Source organism: Schistocerca cancellata, chromosome 7 (assembly GCF_023864275.1).
Source record: "Schistocerca cancellata isolate TAMUIC-IGC-003103 chromosome 7, iqSchCanc2.1, whole genome shotgun sequence".
NCBI lineage: Eukaryota > Metazoa > Arthropoda > Insecta > Orthoptera > Acrididae > Schistocerca > Schistocerca cancellata.
The window spans coordinates 293,064,219-293,079,631 of NC_064632.1; the positions used below are offsets into that span (position 1 = coordinate 293,064,219).

Consider the following 15,413-nt stretch of genomic DNA (forward strand, 5'->3'; position numbering starts at 1 on the left):
TTTTGACATGTTTCTCTCATGATATGGAGGGACACCATTGTTTAGTTCCATAAACGTGTAATCATCAAGAAGATTTTATTGCAGAGTATTTACAGGATAAAACTGTAGTTTTAAGGTACTGCTGTCCAGACATCAGAAACACACCAATAATGTATAGCACAGAAATATAAAATAAAACAGAAAGGAAATAGATAACTTCCTAATAAAGGAAGGGCAATACAAACTAATCTGCATAGGATGGGATATTTCTTTCCTGCATTCACAACCTCAGTTCTTGTTGCACATACTCAAATCAATTATTTTCTTGTAATATCTTTTGCTATTTTTCTATTTTACATTTCATCACCTTCTCTTATTTACTCAATAAGTCTTTTTTGTTTTATTTTATGCATGTTGCTGGTTTCCCTTTCATTCTTTTTAGTCTTTCTTATATTTCATTTCCCTTGTACCCTGTTCTATTATTGTATTGAAAAGTTAAATGTTGCAGTTTAACACTGAATCTGATATTCTACTATTTGTCATTAGTGATTTCATTGCTATTGTTACAATCCAGTCTGACTGTGGCCTATACAGTTCCATTATTCGTGTCTCATTTCGAATACCTTGCCATTAGCTAAAGATCAAACCTGAGTGTTGTTGTGCAATCAATAAGTTATGGACTATAAAAGAGTCTACAACTGCGTGGCAGTCTTCCCTTAGAGTGTCTCAAAGTGAATCCACAATCAGCTTCTGCCTCTGTATCGGTCACACCAATCTGATTCACGGATACATCCTGTGACATCATGACAGTTGCCCATATCTTGTTGGAAGCACTACACCTACACTGCTATGCAGTGATCTTCGCAGATGTCCAGTCACTCCCCAAAGTCCAAGATGATAATGCCAGAGTAGATTGTATAATTTTACGCAATGTGCTTATTATTATACTCCCCTTAAAACCCCATAATCCATGATCCTTGGTATTGTTACTTTATACAGTGGAAAAAATCTATACTTCTTGACCTTATGTAGTATTGTATCAGCTTCTTCTCCATGAGCTGGTACCATGGTAATAGTTTTAACAAGTGAGTAAATCTTTTTGTTTATTTAGTCCTCATATTTTGCTTTCTTCATGATTATTTTGTTTATAGGGCTGGAATTTCTGTGAAAATATTGATGATCTTGATACCCTTTAACATTTCAAGTGTTTTGTTTAATATTAGCACAAACTGTATTTATGGTGCGCTTACCTTTTCCAGCTCGCAGAATGCGTAAACCCACATGGAATGCATGGTGTTTGCGTATATGGGTACAGAAGTTATGGGTTTTATCGACTGTAGACCGAATATTCTATCCTTTGGTGATTTATCCTCTGTACTTAACTGTTGGTAAGTCCTTGTATTTTTCTTGAAGTAGGAAAAGCCAATAGATTCATGAGATTTTTTTGCCTCTAAATATAATAGACAATATTATTGCTGTACATTGTAGTGGTACAGCATAATTATTTAATGATGATGACACTGCCCAACAAAAAAAAAAAAAAAAAAAAAAAAAAATTTGAATGTTTCCTGCACTTCATGAGTCAATTCCTACTAATTTTGGGTTGAGAAAAATGAATATGACAATGAAAAATTTTCCTTAGCTCTAGTTTCTGTGTTACACATTAGGCAGAAGTATTTAATATTAATGGATGAAGAGAAAAAGATAGATTTTAATTACAAATGGTAACAACTTTGAAAGTATTTGATTTTTTTAATGGTAGTTACATTTTAAGAGTTCTAAATTGCTGGTAGAATACCTCACAGACAGTTGGGTCTGAAGAGAATCGTGTAGTGGCTGAATGAGATCATTATCTTTTAGCTTGCCTCTTGTAACGGAATCCTGGAGCATCCCTACAGAAAGACCAACAGTAATCCACAAGCATTGCTTCGTTGCAGTGGCCCTGATATCTTTCTTCCATAACAGAAATGCCCTGATGGAATCTTTCTCCATGTTCATCTTCATCACTGACAGCTCCACTACAAGAAGGAAAAAAGTTTAGGTGAAAGTGGAGAAAATGGATTTTAAGGGACATGTTGCATCCAAGGTTGTGGTATTTTTGCAGGGGCATTGTCACCATATGAGTGTAGTTATCATCTCTTTTGTTGCCTAAAAACCCATGAACAACTCCCTTGAAACTAATGACCTCAGATGTTAAGTTCCATAGTGCTCAGAGCTATTTGAACCAACTCCCTTGAAGGCTTCCCAAGCTTCCTTTTCTTTCCCCTCCAAAACTTGATCCAATGCAGGATCCTTTACAAGTTCTCGAATTTGTGGCCCGATAAAAATACCTTTCTTAACTTTTGCATCCCTTAATTTCAGAAATTTCTCCCTTATGTACTTAAAGGCTTGTCCTCCTTGGTTTCTACCTTTGACAAAATTTTTTATCAAACCCAGCTTGATATGCAGGGGTGGAAGAAGAACATCTTTTGGGTCCACAAGAGGCTCGACAATGATATTTCCTCACTAGGGCTAAGATTTCTTGCAGGCCATTGTGCTTAATGTAATGCGGTTTCCTATCCCTACTGTCTCACATACATAAGAAGCAGCAATGTTTTGTGTGCCGCAGGTGCATTCCTAATAGTATGGCAGTGACTTTTGGATCACCAGACATTTTCCATTTGTGCTCATGATATTTGATTGAGTCAAGGGGGATTGTCATATTTGCATACGTCTCCTTCATGTGAACTGCATGACCAATAGGAATAGAAGCAAGGCGGTTGCCATTGTGAAGTAACACAGCTTTCAAAGTAAACTCGGAGAATTCTATGAATAGCCTCCATTCAGTTAGATCATGATTCATCCTCAAAGATTTTATCAAGCCATTAATGTCGCAGTAAACAACAAGATTGTTTTTCTTCTCCAAAAAGGGAAGCAGTTCCATATGACATTTTCTGTACTGTGAGATTGTGAAATCACTTTCGAGAAAATTCCGTTGCTGTATTCAAGATCCAAGAGTTTCTGCCTTCTCCTTTGACAGATCAAGATCTCTAATGAAATCACTCAATTCCACTTGACTCAGTTTGTGAGGTTTATCATTTTTGCCCTCAAAATCAGGGTCATGGGATGTGGAAGGCTTGTTTGGTTTTTCTTCTTCTTCTTCTTCTTCTTCTTCTTCCTCTTCCTCCTCCTCCTCCTCCTCCTCCTCCTCCTCCTCCTGCTCCTCCTCCTCCTCTTCTTGTTCCACACTGTGTTCATTTTCTACTTCAAACACACAATTTTCAGGTGGAGTAGGAACTGGTAAACTATCTGAATGCAGAATGGGTCGATTAGCAGATTGAAGATCCGAGTACTGAACTGTTCGTCTTGTCTTCATAGACAATCCTGCCTTTATAGGTGGAATCAAGCAGAAACAGCAGTCAGCTGTATGGTTTGTAGGCTTCTGCCAAACCATAGGCACAACAAAAGCCATAGATTGTTTTCAATTTTTCAGCCATTCTCACAGTGAAACTGAACATGTGTTGCAACATATATGTGGAGCCCAAAACTTATCCTGGTCCCCTGCTTCCATACCAAAATAATGCTGATAGGCAGTCTTCACAAGAGACACCAGGTTGTGTTTCTGTGAGGAAAATGTTACTTAACCACAAATGTAACAAAAATTATTCACCTTATTTACACATTTTCGTGGCATTTTTATGAATTTTCCACTACAAAAGCACTCTCAGACCAGAAATTCTGCTTTAATTGCAGCAGAAACTATATGAAACTCAGTCACAGCAACAGTATCTTTGTTGATGACTTACGAACAGCTTAAGAGCATTTGTGTTTTGTTATTAGACTCCGAAAACAAATTTTCGTCCAAACTGAAAATGTTGACTATAAAAATGAAATGTCACTTTATCTCCAAAGCAAGAGCTAATGGTGATTTTTTAATTCAGTAGATGGAACTACATAAGAATTAACTATTTTTGAGCCCGAAACATTTACATTGTTGGCTAGTGTAATTATTTTATGTCAGTAATAATAAATGTTAATATTCCGAACAGTTCCTGTACTAAACGCGTTAAAAGCCACTCAACAGATGCTAACTACCTTGTAATGAAGTTAGTCAATACTGAAAAATTAAATAACATGCACCATCTCATCAAACTGAAAACTTTGGAAATGTGAAACAGCAAAGTGCAAATATTACTATGAATGAAACCAGTCTAACATTGGAAATAATGATGATGCATTATGAAAATTCTTGCACAAAATAGAGTGATAGTCCCTTAACACACTACAATTTCCACAGTTCTTAACCTCATTTAACAGTCGGCACAAATTTTCCCAAACAAAGTCTGTTCACATTCAGTAGGCATGCATTCCAACACGTGTTACTGTACACATGATACACAGTTCAAAACAATTAGGGGAACACTTGTAGCAACATCCTTTATGTTAAATCTATTTTGGTACAGCAGGAGCTTGAGATCTCTGCTTTCAATGTAGACAACAATTAAAATCATTTGCCATCTATTGGCTGTACTTTGCATTACATTGTCAGTTGGGAGGAAGTGAGTACCAGTGTCCTAGTATCTTGTATTGATGTAGGCAGATAGCAGTTGTTGTTTGTGGGCATTGTATTCAGCCAAACACATGGAAGGCAATATCTCAATGCAGTGTAAGTTGCAAGGGCAGTCTGTTTGATCCAAAAAGATGGACTATCAGTCATATTGCTGCAAATGCCAATGCCTCTCTATGTGTCATCCATAGGCTGTGGGCGTGCTACAGAAGACAGGTCAGAACACAGTGCGAGTTGGACAAGGTCGCCGATGCATTAAAATCCCATGTGAAGACCAATATCTAACCATTTCTGCATTTTGGCATTGCACAGATACCACCAGAGCACTGAAAGGCAATCTCAGAAGGGCCACTGTAGCAGATGTATCCAATCAGCCTATAATGAACAGATTATGAAAAAGTATCTTAAGATCCTGCTTGACACAGAAATGTCTTGCAGCTCACCTTCAGTTCTGCTGTTTTCATGTCACCTGCCAGCTTCTTCATCACTAGCGAAACATATTATTTACAGACAGGTCCCAATATCCTCAGATGCAAAGTGATGGCCATGCTCATGTGCGGAAACCCACAGTGAGCAGTAACTGCCAAATGTTGTCCAGGAAGTCAACATATTCCCAAGGTGCTGTGATATTGTGGGGAGGCTCCAGTGTTGACAGCCATATGGATCATGTTGTCTGTGGTCGCCTTACCATTAGACGGTACATCAAACAGATCCTTGTGGGCTTTGTGGTGGCTACTGCATGCGATGATGGCCCTGAATTCCTTCTGATGCCAAAGTCTAGGTGGCGGGTGCCAGCAGGGATGTCTTGCGAAGCCTGGACATTGAAGTAATGGAATGCATGGTGGTGAGTCCCTACCTAAACTCTGCTGTGCATATTTTGCACATGTGTGACAGACATGTTTGTGGTCGTCCTGTTCCACCACAGAGCCTCCAAGAACTCTCATGGTCTCTCATTGAAGAATGGTAATGGAGACCAAAGGATGACTTCTGTATACTTATAAGGAGCGTGCCATGTAGGTGTCAGGCAGTGACAAACACTCACAGACAGCATACACATTATTGCAGCTTTCAAAGTTCAATGAAAAGCATCCAGGGTGACGGTATGACTGATTGCACTTTGTTTTCGATGCCTGTCTGACATTTCAGACATATTTATATAAACTATTGAGGATGTAATGATGTTCCATTGTGTAGTTACTTTGTGAAAGATGAAGGTCTAAGTTGGTAACATATCCAGTCCTCAATTATTGCTCAATGTAGGATGGCAGACGCCCAAAGTCATATTCCCCTAATTCTTTGTAGCAGTGTAGTTTACTTTCCATAAAATTGAACCTTTTTACCAGTATTTCATTCGGTATGTAATATTTATTTCAGTAAATGGGCAGCACACAACAAAATGAGAAAGAATACAAAGACAAAGTTTACAGAAGTAACTTTCTCTGAAATGTTGATAATATTACAAAAATCTGACATCAGTTCATGTCTGTCCAAAATATCATTTTTATGAAGCACATGCCATGCAGTCTGATACAATTGCTTTCCATGTACAGTGTCATATTAAGTGGCCCAAGTTCTCTCCAAACACTAAATCTGATAACACAACCTCAGCATATGAAGCATTGAGACAAAAGATGTGTTTATCATCTCTGTGCACTACCACAGACTGATTTATTGCACCCAAAGCTTAAATTTCATCATTGTTTGTCACCATTCTTGTGAACACATGCCATTCAGCAATAAGCATTCACAACAGACAATCTTACAGAGCAGCCAGAGCACTCTTTGTTCAACAGGTGAAAAAATGGACCTAACAAAATAAATAAAATATTCGGACAGTCTGTTCTTTGAGTTGCCTATCTGCAGGTGTGAAGTAATTTGATGTGACAGTACAGAGTGGATGATATGTGTACATGTTCTGACACTCCTGCTCACCAGTGCATATATGCCACAGCTTGTATGAAATATGAAGTCTTGCACTTTTCGCATATTGGTCAACCCGGTGCATACTAGAAACAGTAACCAACATTGTGATGATGATAGCACCAAAATGGAAAAATCACGATCCCTTAGCCTGCATCTGAGTGACTTCCCCTTCCTTCCATAACTTCCATAGACAACTCCCTCTTTCATCTCCAAAGAAAGAACTAACAGTTCTGAATGCTAAGATAGTTTCTTAATGTCATGGCAGATTACAACTGTGTGCCGCACTGGGACTTGAACTTGGGACTTTTGTGTGAGCAAGTGCTTAACCAACTGAGTTATCAAAGTACAATTTGTAACCTGGCTTCACATGTTTACTTCCACTAGTACACCTTTCCTACCTTCCAAACTTCCCTTTTTTCGTACAGGACTGCAAGGTATGCAAGATAACCGTGAAGTTTGGAAGGAATGAGAGACGTACTCGTGGAACCGAAACTATGAGTGTGGGTCATGAGTTGTGCTTGGATAGCTCAGCCAGTTGAACACTTGCTCTCAAAGGCAGAGGTCCCAAGTTTGAGTCCTGGCCCTGCACACAATTTTAATCAGTCAGGAAGTTTCAAATCTGCACACAGTCTGCTGCAGAGTGAAAATGCATCCAAGTTTCTTGCATTTTTCGGTATATCTGTTGGCAGTACTAAGAATTTGACCCCCTGAATGTAAGTATGAGGGGTAGGTACAATTTGTAGTTGCAATTATCATCTCAACACATTAGTTATGTTTGCAGGTATGTGTCTGCAGTCCTAACAAACTGAAATTCCTGTACCACAGAATATCACTAAAGAAGTCAAACAAAATGGTGTAGTCCACTCATAAGTTGGAGTATTGTTTGGCAATTCTTTCTTGTCAATACCGAAAATGTGGAAACTATATCAGACCAATCTAGATAACTTTTTTAGCTGTGTAACACAACCACAAGATTTCTGCTGCTGCCAAAAACGAATTACCTCATGCTGTGGTACCGTGGCATGGGGATTCCAGTGTGTGCCTGGTTTACTGACATTTACCTGCAAACAAACAAAAAATTAATTTTGCAGCTATATTGTTTCAAATTGTTGATTAATACTTTGAGTACCCCTCATACTTGTCAACCATTCTGCCTCATACTTTTGTATTTAAGAATGTATATCATTACCCTGTAAATCCAAAGACCTTCTCTCTGCTAACTATATAAACGAAAAAGTCCACAGACACCTTTACTTCAAAGTTAGACACAAATATAGTGACCTCACATTCCATCAGGCCTATAATAAACATCAGAATGTCTCGAAATAAGATTTCTCCACAAGTACTGACACTAAAATACACTCCTGGAAATGGAAAAAAGAACACATTGACACCGGTGTGTCAGACCCACCATACTTGCTCCGGACACTGCGAGAGGACTGTACAAACAATGAACACACACACGGCACAGCGGACACACCAGGAACCGCGGTGTTGGCCGTCGAATGGCGCTAGCTGCGCAGCATTTGTGCACCGCCGCCGTCAGTGTCAGCCAGTTTGCCATGGCATACGGAGCTCCATCGCAGTCTTTAACACTGGTAGCGTGCCGCGACAGCGTGGACGTGAACCGTATGTGCAGTTGACGGACTTTGAGTGAGGGCGTATAGTGGGCATGCGGGAGGCCGGGTGGACGTACCGCCGAATTGCTCAACACGTGGGGCGTGAGGTCTCCACAGTACATCGTGCAGCGACGCACGGATGCACGCCAAGACCGTAGGATCCTACGCAGTGCCGTAGGGGACCGCACTGCCACTTCCCAGCAAATTAGGGACACTGTTGCTCCTGGGGTGTCGGCGAGGACCATTCGCAACCGTCTCCATGAAGCTGGGCTACGGTCCCGCACACCGTTAGGCCGTCTTCCGCTCACGCCCCAACATCGTGGAGCCCGCCTCCAGTGGTGTCGCGACAGGCGTGAATGGAGGGACAAATGGAGACGTGTCGTCTTCAGCGATGAGAGTCGCTTCTGCCTTGGTGCCAATGATGGTCGTATGCGTGTTTGGCGCCGTGCAGGTGAGCGCCACAATCAGGACTGCATACGACCAAGGCACACAGGGCCAACACCCGGCATCATGGTGTGGGGAGCGATCTCCTACACTGGCCGTACACCACTGGTGATCGTCGAGGGGACACTGAATAGTGCACGGTACATCCAAACCGTCATCGAACCCATCGTTCTACCATTCCTAGACTGGCAAGGGAACTTGCTGTTCCAACAGGACAATGCACGTCCGCATGTATCCCATGCCACCCAACATGCTCTAGAAGGTGTAAGTCAACTACCGTGGCCAGCAAGATCTCCGGATCTGTCCCCCATTGAGCATGTTTGGGACTGGATGAAGCGTCGTCTCACGCGGTCTGCACGTCCAGCACGAACGCTGGTCCAACTGAGGCGCCAGGTGGAAATGGCATGGCAAGCCGTTACACAGGACTACATCCAGCATCTCTACGATCGTCTCCATGGGAGAATAGCAGCCTGCATTGCTGCGAAAGGTGGATATACACTGTACTAGTGCCGACATTATGCATGCTCTGTTGCCTGTGTCTATGTGCCTGTGGTTCTGTCAGTGTGATCATGTGATGTATCTGACCCCAGGAATGTGTCAATAAAGTTTCCCCTTCCTGGGACAATGAATTCACGGTGTTCTTATTTCAATTTCCAGGAGTGTAGTATGAATGACTAAACATTCAAAAGCAAATTGGAACTAATTAACATATGTATTCCTCGCATTGTGTTGGTACTAGTAATATTACTACATCTACTGTCAAATGACCAGTCAAAATAATGCAATGGCTATGGGTCTGGAGTTGTATTGGGAAGGATGAGAGTTCAAATGTGAATGTGACTATCCAGGTTAACATTCTCTGTGGTTCTAAATGTTTTTAGGTAAATGCTAGAATGGTTTCTTTCTAAGCCAACCTCCAATTTAGTGCCTCATCATGTTTCATCCAAGTTTGTGCACCATCTCTAATTAAATTACATAACAGGAAGGGCAGTAAAATAAACTTCTTTCCTTCCATCTGTGGGTAGGTCAAAGATAATATTTCATTTAAATTCTATACACAAGAAGTTCAGAAGAGTTTATTAAATACAATCATGAAATTACAGCTCACCATTATGTATTACTGATTCCAACTAAGATTACAAAATGGCTCCTAATATTGGAAGCTGCCACTGTATTATGGTCTGTACAGCAGTACACTTGTAATGCCAGCATCTTTTTCTGTTTCTGGTGTTAGATGTATATGTTTGTCCTCCTTTACTTTAGGTATATTATTATTTACTTGTTGAATAGAATCCATAAATTGTATATTGTACAAAACGGAGAAAATTTACACAAGATTATTAAAGTAAATAAAACATGACATGTAGTTATAACTTTTTTATATACTACTCTGTCATAAGGGTCAGGTTTCAGTCTTGTCACACTCGCTGTTTGTACTATATATTAGCCTGTATGTCTTATAAAACTTTCTCTAAAATATGTAGTTGAAATGTTCTGGATAAATTATTTAAATATGATCAAATAACATAGTTCACACAAGTAGATTATCATTTGCAGCTCACTTTTACTTGTTAATTACTGAATCAAGCTTAAATTAAAAGATTATTCATAACATTGGAAGCTGCTGTTGTACAGGATGGTCATAAAGTATTGATCCATTTCTATGAAATAATTGATGCATTTATGCAATATGCATGAATGTCTGTTGACACTGTGTATATATTTGTATCACAATTCAGCATGGCCTAACTTCATTTCAAACTGTTGTTCCCATCACTTAAAAGCGGAACTGATTTAATTCTGTAGTACATCTTGTCAAATTGCCAACAATGAATCCCAGATTCAAGCTCTTAGATCCAGGAAATGCCTTACCTCTGTTTTTTTACACCATTGCCTTTATGTACTCAAGTGAAGAAATTTGAGTATGTTAAATCAGGTGATGAATGCAATGGCCTTGGTCTTTGCTAAACCTCTGCCTGTCCATCTGTCTGTGAATCTTCCATTAGATACTCCCTTAACATGAGAGAAAAATGAGAGGGTGCTCCACCTTGATGCAACACATCAGTGTCAGCAGTGTCTTCTTGTTGAATCTGTGTTTCCAGGAATTGCTCCAGCATATCAGCATAAATGTTTCTGTAATTGGAAGGGCTGGACAGCTATAGTAAAAAGCCACATCAAACCAGTTTTGAGATACAGAAACTAAAAGTTTCATGGAAATCTAAAAATATTTAATAGAAAATAGAAACCTTATTTGTGCTTCAAACACTTTGCTTAATACTCACAAAGCATGTAGTGAAAAAGTCAACTCTCTTTCTGCTACATAATATTAATATTGGAGTCAGTGTAATTAAGATATAGTCAATAGTAGCTTATGTATATATTTCCCAGAAAATGTGTGGCTCTGTACATCATTTTACAGATAAGAAGTAATATTGGACCTAGAATATTGCATTGAGGTGCTCCTGTTTCCAACTAAATTGATTTTGTGAATGTAGTAAGGGGATATCTGTCCTACAATCTGTATTCAGCTTGGTAGGTGCAATTCGAAGCACTTTTTGACAGATCCTTGATTTGCTAGTGCTTCTAATTTTTTCCCCCCTCCTTAAAGGCTCCCATGATTGATAGTATCTAATGCTTTGGAGAGATCTAAATTAACTCCTACTATGCTATCTTTCATTTTATGTGTCCGAAAGCAATGCTGATTACTGTTTAGTAACTTGTGGTCATTTAGGGATTTGTTGATTTGGTGCGTCATCAATTTTTCTACCATTTTGGAGAAAACCAGTACTTTTCTGCCTTATACTTGCCATTTTTAATAATGACTTCAGTTTTGATATTTTCAACCTATCTGGCAACTCTTCTTCAGTAAATAATAAGTTGGCAGTGTATGCAAAGGTCCTGCAATCTATGGAGCTGTCATGAATATAACAGGGTACAAGAAAGGTACACTTAATTCAGAACTTGTGACAAACTTGCTTGAATGATTTTCTTGAAAGAGAGAGACTGTGGATATAGAGATTAAACAAGTGGAATGAGAATCATGAGTACACAGGGGGAGACAGATGTGGAACAGGAGCTGGCAGAAATTCAGGCCAGGAGGATTGCAGAATCAAAGAATGTGCTGTAAGAACAATCCCCATCTATGTAAATCAAACTAGCTGGTATAATGGTATAGGGGAGTGGAGAGGGTAGGGAGATGTGAATTGTGTTAAGCAGTGACTGAACTCAAACATGTTGTGTTCAACATGTTCTTCCATTGTACGGTCAACTTTGCTCTTCCCTTATTATTCAGAAAGGTATTGATACAATTGCTGGCCCTGTGAAATCCTGCCCTCATTTACACACTGGCACTATGCTTTTGGAGCCTACTTCTGATTCTCAAGCACAACAGCTGCTTATACTTCGCTCCTTCATTGCTATCGGTTCGTGTCAAGGCCCGTCGAATGCTGCATTCTTCTCATGGTGTTATTTGCGCTAGGCTGCTTGATGGTCTGACCGAGGCAGAAATCCAAACGTGATCCATGATCAGGGTGTCATTGCTGTCCATTGCATCCGTAGTGCCCACACGCACTCCTTTTCTCACCTTTGATAGAGTTGTGCTCCCATTCAAGATCAAAGCAGTCTATGATGTTACCACAGTCCGACCATACATTCCAAACCTGATGAGCTGCTACCAGTGTCATTGTTTCAACCACACTCAAACGTCTTGTCGACACCCAGCCAAATGTGTGACCTGTGGCAGGGATGCACACGAGGGCAATTGTCCGCGTCCTTCTCCCCACTCTATCAACTGCATTGGCGACCATGCCGCCACCTGTCAAAATTGTCCCGTGTATCTCATTGAGCATCCAAGAGAGCCGGGTAAAGGAAAAAGTGTCTTACCCGGTCGTTGGTTAGTTGGAAACCCTGTGTCCTACCAACCGGTACTTACAGTACTGTTCTTGCTACATCTCGCTTCATGAAGGACATAGCCGTGCAGACATGTGATTTCAAATTCAGCACTGCAGTTGTAAAATTGCCTATTGTCATGGTAGCACCCCCATCTCCTCCTCCATCTGTCCAACAAGCCGCCAGACTTTCGCCTCATGAAACGAAGTCACCTGCTACACAACCAGCAGGCCGGAAAGGACAGAAGGAACACTCCCGTAAATACTTCTTATGTCCCTCCAGCCAACAAACATGTGAATCTTCCTCTGCCAAGGCCCGGAGAAGTCCAACAATGCCAAATGGTCATCTCCTTTGCTGACTGTGAGATCACCTTTGACGGTGTCGCTATGTGATACCCTCACCTGGACAACTTCCATGTCACTAGGGCACACCGCCAACCATTTTTCTGCCCTGGACTCCACAGACCAACAGAAGGAGAAAACCGATGCCTCTGTAGATCTCATGCACCAGAATCCTCCAGCCTCTGTGACATGTAACAGTGAGCCTTCAAAGGCTGGCGCAGAAAGTGGAGGATCCTCTCCATTACACCCCTTCATTTTTTTCCTCCTCCCCATTTTTCATCGTGACTCTCCTCCAATGGAACATTTGCAACCTTCAATCCAACAAAGGGGACTTATGGCTGCTCTTGGAATTGCAGCGTCCATCTTGTTCTCTATGTCTAGGAAACAAAATTGCATCCTCATGACAATTTCGAGCTCTCTCATTTCTTCCCGATCTGCTTTCACATTCCCCCCTGAGGACAGAATTCCATCTCATGGGGGAGTCATGCTGCTCATCCTAGATGACTTTCATAATCAACCCACCTCCCTGACTACCAGCCTTCAAGCTATTGCAGTGCGCATTTTCCTTCCTCACTTCACCTTTTCCCTGTGTGGAGTTTATATCCCTCCGTCATTCGGTGTCACCAGGCCAGACTTCCTCCAGCTTATTAGGCAACTATCACACTCCTTTCTGCTGCACTGTGACTTTAATGCACACCATCCCCTAATAGGGCTGTCCAAGAACCTGTCGGAGGTGCCCTCTTGGCTGACCTCAATCAACTTAGCCTCATCTGCCTCAACACGGGTGCATCCACACTCCTTTCAGACTCCACGCACACCTCTCCTTCAAAGCTGCCCAGCTTGCCCATCATCTTGAATGGTCTGTTCTCTCTGAAATGTACTCAAGCAATGATTTCCAGTGTGCTATCCATTTACTGACTCCTACTCCACCTACATGCGCTCTCAAATGGTGGCAGCTTCTTAAGGCTGACGGGAGGCTTTACTCCTCCCTGGCGACCTTCAATGATCAACATTTCTCCATTTGTGATGACCAGGTAGAATATCTTACAGTTTTTTTCCTTACCTCCGCAGAACATTCCACTCCTCGCACTTCCTCTTTACTCTCCTGTATCTCGGTCCCTTGGTGGACTGAGGTGGATAGAGACATGCTCTTTGTTTTTGTAACTGTCATCCTACAATGGCATTTGTTATAAACTGTTGTGTGCATTCTTCGGGATAGCAAAAAAGCTAGCTGGATTTCTTTTAACAGTTCCACTCCTTCTTCTGTTATATGGGCCAACCTCCGACGGGCCCCTGGGACCAAAGTCCATTCCCTAATTTCCAGCCTGACAGTAACAGGTGATGTCATAGTGGAGTCGTTTGCTACCTCCATCACCTTGGGTTGCTATTTTGCAGAGACTTTGAGCTCCACCCATTATCACCCATCCTTCCTCCATTGGAAACAAGTGGAGGAGTCTCAGGCGATACCCTTCTCTTCTCAGAATTGCAGAGCCTTTCCCTTGCGGGCAAGCACTTTTTCCTTTATACGTACAATTGCGTCTGGCCGGAGGGCACAATTCTCATACACTGGTGTGAAGCCACTGTCATATCCATACCTAAACCCGGTAAGGAGAAACAACTTACTTCTACTTTTCACCCTATGTCTCTCACCAGCTGTGTTTGCAAGGTGATGAAACATATGCTTCATGCTCGGTTGGTTTGGAGGCTCGAGTCTCGCAATTTACTGATTACTGAGCAGCATGGATCTCGAACGCACCATTCTGCAGTTGACCATCTTATCACTTTGTCAACCCATGTCATGAATGATTTTCTGCAGAAATGCACTGTGATCATGTTTTTCGATTTGGAGGAAGTCTACAACACCTGCTGGAGGACTGGTATCCTTTGTTCTCTCTACACATGGGGTTTCTGTAGCCACATTTTTAAAAGACTGAGTTCTCAAGATACATGTGGGTTCTGCCTTGTTGGAAATCTTTATCCAGGAAACCGTGTGCCTCAGGTTTTCGTCCTAAGTGTCTTCCTCTTTGCTATTGCCATTAACGCTATTATGGTCTGTCTCCCTCAGTCTGTCTCCAGCTCCCCTTTTGTTGTCAATTTTGTGATGTATCACTGTTTTGCGTGGACTTGTCTCTTTGAGCGGCATCTTAAGCGATGTCTCGATCATTGTTATTCACAACGGCTTTCGCTTTTGCACTGACAAAACCATTTGTATGAATTTCTGGTGGTGCAGTTGGTTTCTTATACTGTCTTTATATCTTGGACCTGTTGCTCTACCATTCATTGAAACTACAAAATTCCTGGAGCTCATGCTTGAAAAGAAACTTTCTTGGTCCTCCCATGTGTCTTACCTGGCCGCCTGCTGTATGCGGTCCCTCAATGTCCTACGTGTCCTCAGCATTTGGTCACTGGTGCCTTTTTACACTAGCCTGGTTGAGAGTCTGTATGCAGAAGCTGGTGAACTACCACTGTAATACGGCTGTTACTATGTCCTCAGCAGATATGCTTGCTGTTTGTCTGCCATGCTTGACCACCCATCCTATGCCTCTTACTTCGATGACTCCCTTGATCACCAGTATGGGGTGCATCCCTGTTTTCTTTTACCTCCTAGAGTTCACTTTCAGCTCTTACTCCAGCAGCTTAATTTAATGCTACCTGTCACTTTCCTAATGGGTG

The 15,413-nt window shown here is 41.4% G+C and overlaps 1 protein-coding gene across 2 annotated transcripts in view; it reads left to right on the forward strand.

Moving 5' to 3' along the window:
• Window positions 1-15,413, forward strand: part of LOC126092228 (transmembrane protein 62-like) — a 76,237-nt gene that overhangs the window by 44,150 nt on the left and 16,674 nt on the right. For both annotated transcript variants that reach the window (XM_049907726.1, XM_049907727.1), the window contains exon 10: window positions 1,239-1,367. In XM_049907726.1, coding sequence (XP_049763683.1) covers window positions 1,239-1,367 — 129 coding nt within the window. The remainder of the gene's footprint in view (window positions 1-1,238; window positions 1,368-15,413) is intronic.